Source organism: Bactrocera neohumeralis, unplaced genomic scaffold (assembly GCF_024586455.1).
Source record: "Bactrocera neohumeralis isolate Rockhampton unplaced genomic scaffold, APGP_CSIRO_Bneo_wtdbg2-racon-allhic-juicebox.fasta_v2 ctg6634, whole genome shotgun sequence".
Classification (NCBI taxonomy): Eukaryota; Metazoa; Arthropoda; class Insecta; order Diptera; family Tephritidae; genus Bactrocera; species Bactrocera neohumeralis.
This window is the reverse complement of record NW_026093474.1, coordinates 1-5,796: the sequence shown is the minus strand read 5'-3', so window position 1 is coordinate 5,796 and position 5,796 is coordinate 1. Positions and strand designations below refer to the sequence as shown.

General features: G+C 50.6%; 1 protein-coding gene across 1 annotated transcript; it reads right to left on the bottom strand.

Moving 5' to 3' along the window:
* Positions 1-5,274: 5,274 nt before the first annotated feature.
* On the bottom strand, positions 5,275-5,676 carry LOC126767450 (CUGBP Elav-like family member 3). Its single transcript, XM_050484952.1, has one exon. It carries the CDS (start codon positions 5,674-5,676, stop codon positions 5,275-5,277), a length of 402 nt encoding a protein of 133 aa, XP_050340909.1.
* Positions 5,677-5,796: the final 120 nt, after the last annotated feature.

Here is a 5,796-nt window from a genome sequence, read left to right as displayed (position 1 = left end):
GGCGGCTGCTTCTTTTCTTGCTCCCGCTCTGACTCCTCGTCGCTTCCAGCAACAGCAGCAGCAGCAGAAGCCGTCTCTGCTTCATCCTCTTCTACACATCTTTCTTCCTCTGTGTAGAACGGAATGTGCCAACCGCCCCTGCCCGTGCCTTCCGTGGCCGCTCCGTCGTCCAAGGCGGCGCGTTGGATGCAGCGCGTAAACGGCAAAGGCCACACAAAGAAAAGCTCCGTCGTCTGATGCTTCCGGTAGGTGCAGCGAAACTTGATTTGATGCTGCTCTCGCCAGCGGGAGAAGCTGCGCGGGCTCAGCAGGGTGAAGTGGTGGTCCCGCATCAGGTCATTGGTCAAGACGTAAACGTTCGCCTCGCGTCAATGGCGCCGCGGAGGCTGTCGTCGCTGCCGGACGGGGTCGTTAGCGCTAGTGCCGCATAGAGCCAGCAAAGGTCGTCGTTCAGCCCCGTTGGCGTGCAATACAGCCACCCCTTTTCTCTCCATTTTTTCACGTAGTTTGCGTCGGCGTCCGTCATGTTCTGCGGCTCGCAGTGTCGCTCATGGAGAATCACAAGCGGCCGCCGAAAGCCGGCGTCTTCGTGCACGGCGATCTGCAGTGCGAGGTCGATGAGCGCGAAGTTGACGCCCACGTCCACGCCCTTTCCGGACTTCTTGCAGTTTTTATTGAAGTCAAGATCAGCCTCGGTGATTTCACTGTCCCGCAAGCCCCGTCGCTGCAGCAGCGCCTTCTTCGCCAACGATACCAGCTTGACAACCCGTAGTAGCCCAAGTTGGCGCCGTCGATAAGAAAGTCGACGCCGTCGCCGTCGTGCTGCCGTTGCTTGATGTAGCGCCGCCAGGCCTCAAAGCCGACGCTGGCGCGGCGAGCGGCACTTTTGCGGGACGACAACGTCGCAGAGGTCGGCAAGGAGCTCGGCGCGGTTGGCGGCGGTGAACGGATAGCCAGCGAGCGGCCGCTGGCAGCACGGGCAGCAGCAGCAGCGCGCGGATTCCTTCAACGGGCGTGTCCGCGGCGTCTGTCACCTCTTCCGCCGCGGTCACCGTCACCCGCCGCGCCAGCACACCGCCGGGCGACCTCGCGCACCACGGCTCCACCACGTCGGCGACAAACGCCGCTGAGACTTCGGGCACGTGGCTCTGCATTTCCGCCAGCAAAAAAGACAGAGTGGAGATCGGCTCCCGCCCGTAGAGAACGCAAAACCGGCCGAGCTGCACGTAGTCAGGCAGGCTCAGCTCAATCTTTGCTGTAAACACTGTTCGTAGATTGCAAACACAAAGTCCCTCTTCGCCTGGTCAATCGCCTTGGCGGGGGCGGCGGCGAGGGAAAAAGGTACGTCCTCGCCGCCGCAGGAGAACCGGAGGAAGAGAGAGAGGCGTGCGCGGCCTCAGCAGACCGGAGTGCAGCAGATACGTGAAGACCTGCTGGGCGCCCTCGCGATCCCCAACGGCGCACCGCAGCCGCAGCACGACGGCCAGGACGCTCTCCTCCTCCCACGCCGCCGAAGGAAAGCGCCGCCGCACCGCCTCGACCAGGTCCAGCCCCATGCGCGGCTCCCCGCCCTCGGCGCAGGCAAAGAGGGCGGCGGAGAGGGCAGCCCAGGGAACGGCGGGGGGCCGTCGACACAGACACAGACAGTGGTGGTGGCAGTGAGCGGTCCAGCGCGGCTCGAACGGCGCGGACGGCGCCGGCGCGTCGCGGCGGCCCACCAGTGCGTTCACTTCCTTTGTGAGTTGCGTCGCCTCACTCTCCGCGGCTTTGCAGAGAAGTCGCGTGCCGCTGTAAAGACGCAGAGAAGACACCGATGCGCGGAGACAAAAGAAGAAAATGCCGGGCGGAGTGGCTCCGCAGGGCGCTGGAAAGCGGCAGAGCGCCCTCATCGACGCAGCCGGTGGTTCTCTTCTCTCTCTTTCCTTTTTTTTTTATCTGTGTGTGTGTGTGTCTGTGTATCAAATGGTGGTGTATGCGCAGTGTGTGTGCAGACACGGCTGTGAAGTGCTCAGTACCTACACGCGCACATACGGAGCTTACAGTGAAATAAAAAAAAAGGGGGAAGGGAGTGAAGTGTGGTGCATTATCAACAGTTAGCTTTATCGATCACGGTTCTCTCTCTCTCTCGTATTGGTTAAAAAAAAAAAATGCTAGAGTCCATCGCTCTCTTCTTTCATTTTTTTTTCCCTTTTCCCAGCGATTCCCTCGCTCCATTGTAGTCCATGATGGACGACTCTTTGCCTTTCTTCCCTCCTCTGCGCTCTCCCTGTTAACCAACAGAGAAACGAGAGAGAAAGAGAAAGAGAAAGAAAGAGCAAAAAAAAGAAAGACACGATCGCAGACGGGAAAAAGGAGGTGTGTACCTTCTGGGTTCTGCGCGGGCCGCTTCGTTCCGTTTTGTTTTTTGTTGTTGTTGTTGTGTTGTTTTTTTTCACAGAAATCCTATCTTTTTGGGGGGTCACCAGTTTGTTTGTTTTTATGCGTTCACTGACTTGTTTGCTTGCAGTTGCTGCTGTGCGTATGTTTTTTTTTTTTGCCGTTAGTGTTCTGCGGACGATACAAAAAAGAAAAAAACGAAGAAAATGAAGAACAAAAAAAAAAGAAAGAAAAAAAAAGAGGTGAGTGAGGTGCTTGCTCCGTTGCTCCTCCTGAAAGTAGTCAAGGTGTGTCGCGACCGATCGAATGAAACGCAACTGCTCCTTCACGCACAGCAAAAAAAAGGAAAAAAAAAGAGAGTGAGGCCGAGCAAAAAAAAAAAATCGGACTCTGCGGAGGACGGCGAGTGCCTGTCCGCAAACGTCTCAGTTTCCTTTTTTGTGTGCTGCAAGCAATGGTCAGCTGTGATCCTTCTTTGTCACAAAAATTAGCATTAATATTTAAAAAAAGTTTATTCTGAAGGGAATCGAAAAAAAAAAAGAGAGAAAGAAAAAAAAGAAAGAGTGAAAACGTTTCTTTTTCAAATACAAGCGTTTTTTGTCCTTTTTTTGTTTTTTTAGTGTTTTTTTTTTGTCAAGTGATTGCGTGACTGGGGTAGGCCCCGCTGGTACCAAGAGAAGGAAATCTGAACAATAATAGAAATAATAATTTTTAAAAAAAAGTGATCCCGGGAAATGGGAAAGAAAGAAGAAGGAAAGAGAAAAGAGAATGTTAGAGTTGAAAAAAAAAAAAAGAGGAAGAGAGAAAAGAAAAGAGTCGGGAAAATGGTAAATAAGTCTTCTTCTGAAAAGGTTGAGAGCGAAAGAGGCACACCGCCGCACACACACAAAAAGAAAAAAGAAAACAAGCAAAAGAGATACTTGAAAGAGCCATCCTTCACTCACCTCCAAAAAAAAAAAAAAACACGACCTCGGCAAGCAGCAGCAGCAAACCAACCGGGAAACAAAAAAGAGAGAGAGAGAGAGAACAGTGCTCTGTGCTTTCTTTTCTCCCATTGTTTGTGTGTTTGTTTGGTTTGTTTGGTTTTCCTTTGCTTAGAAGTGTTTTCTTCTTTTTTTCTGTGTGTCTGTGTGTGTGAGCATTCTTTCTTTCTCTTTTCTTTCTCTATCTTCGTTCGTCGCTCCCACAGTGCTTCGATTGCCTGCGGGGAAAAAGGGCGTTCACTTCCATCCGAAGGCACGCACATACGCATCTAAGAGCAATGACATTGAAAGGAGATAAAGAAGAAGAAGAAAGGAGGATTGAAAGGAGAGAAAAAGAAAAAAAAAGGGAGGCTCGTTCAAAAAGTACATCCTTTGTTTGTTTTTCTTTTCTTTTTTTTTCTTCTTCCAGTTTCGGCAACAAAGAAGGGCTTTCAAAAGTCAAACTCTCAAGTGGCTTTTACGGTGGACGTAAGAGGTTGGTGGTAGTTGGGAAAAAAAATGGAAGCGAAAAGAAGTGAGCAAGCGAGGAGACAAAAAAAAAAAGAGGGACAAAAAAAAAAAAAGAGTCATTCAAGTACAGTATAACAACTATAAAATCAGGAAAGAAGTATTGGGTGCGAAAGGTTGAAAAGCAACGCGACAGTAAGTCTCTGAAAAAAAAGAGAAAGAAAAGGAAGAAAAAAAAGACGGAGAGCATTGAAAAACAGAAAAAAAAAGAGGGGAAAACGTTGACGTCTGTTGATCTTTGAGGTAGTTGGCTGTCAGGATGCACCGACCCCACCCCCACCCACAGAGGTGGGCGGATGCCTTATCCAAGGGAGGGAGGGAGAGGGCGAGGTCTGTGTAGAAAGAAAGTGTTGGGCGCTGAGAAAAGCGAGGGAAAGAGGAATGATTGAGTGAGAGAAAAGAGAGTAAAAGAAGAAGAAGAAAAGAGAGAGTGGGTAACGTGAACAGACACTCTTTTTTTTTTGTTGTTTTCTTCCTTTTTTTCGCTGCAAAAAGAAAAAAGAGGTGCAAGGGACCCGCGAAACATTTCATAAATCATCTTCTCTCCTCGCTGAAGCGCAGCATGCGGAAGATGCAGGAGAGGGGAAGGGGGGACAAAAAAAAAAAAGAGGAACAGACGCATAAAGGAGAAACAGAACTGTGTGAGAGAAAAAGAAGTCGCTCCGTGCGGTGAGTGTGTTCTCTCCCTCCTTGAAGGGAGAGAGGGAGAGTAGGCCTTGCCTTCGTACACAGCTGTTGTCGTTGGCGGTGGTAGGGAAAAAGAGGAAGAGACGTTTTTCGCCTTTCTTTTCTTTTTCTTCTTTCTTTTATAGCATCATACCACTGACTTCCAGGAACCTTCACGTGCGGCTCCTTGCTGCACGCTGAAGCTCCCCTTCCAAGCACATAAACACGCACACACACACACACGCACATCCACACACGCACACCCACACACACGCACAATGAAAAGGTGAAAAACCTGCAAAGAACAAAAAAAAAAGCACAAGCAAGACAAGCAGATAACAGATGAGGAACGACAAGGAAAGCCAGAAGAAGAAGAAAGAAAGAGATTCATGAAAAGAAAAAAGAGAAGAGCAAAAAAAAAAAAAGGAAGATGGAAGGAAGGAAAGTGAACTCATGTTTCCTTCCCCATTCCGTTGACACTTCCTCCTTTTTCTACAGAGAGCCTTTCCATACCTACTCTTCTTTCTTTCTTTCCTTTCCCTTCTTTTCTGTGAAATCACCTTAAATCGTTCCGCGTTCCTCTTGCGTGTGTGTGTTTGTGTGTATGTGTGAGAAGAACTGTTTTTCATCTGTTTGTTTTCTCTGAAGAGAAGGAAGGGGGAAAAGGGGAGGAGAAAAGGGAGAAAAGAGAGGTGGAAGCTTTTCTTAGAATTCGTTTAAAAAAAGAAACGCAAGCGTCTCTCTACTGGCTGATGACGGAGGTCTGTGTAGGCATCGACTGCATCATCATGAAGTAGTATGGCTGGAAGGCCTGCTGGACGGCTTGCTGGAGGGCCTGCTGCTGCGCGACGACGGGCATCACCTTCTTCGCCGAGGCCTCTGGGCGCGCGAGGCGGACCTGGATGCGGGTGAAGCAGATGGAGTGCCCCTGCAGACCGATCACGGCGTTGCACGCGTCCTCGTCGCGCTCAAAGAGGACGAAGCCGTAGCCCTTGCAGAGTCCGGTTGCACGATCGCGCTTAACGGCGCACGAAATGATCTTCCCAAAGGGTTCGAAGAGCACGCGCAGCTGGTCGTCGGTGTAGTCGATAGAGAGAGACGCAACGTAGACGTTGCGGCTGTACGGAGAAGAAACAAAGGACATCGCTGTGTGTGTGTGTGTGTGTGTGTGTGTGTGTGTGAAGGGGAAAGACGGGTGCTGTGGAAGTCGAAAAGGGGGGGAGCGGCTGCGGAAAGCGAGAAGTGCTTTTCGGCTGTTGTATGT

Excerpts from the sequence above, each read along its gene's own strand:
- LOC126767450 (XM_050484952.1), bottom strand. The coding sequence starts at position 5,676 with ATGTCCTTTGTTTCTTCTCCGTACAGCCGCAACGTCTACGTTGCGTCT.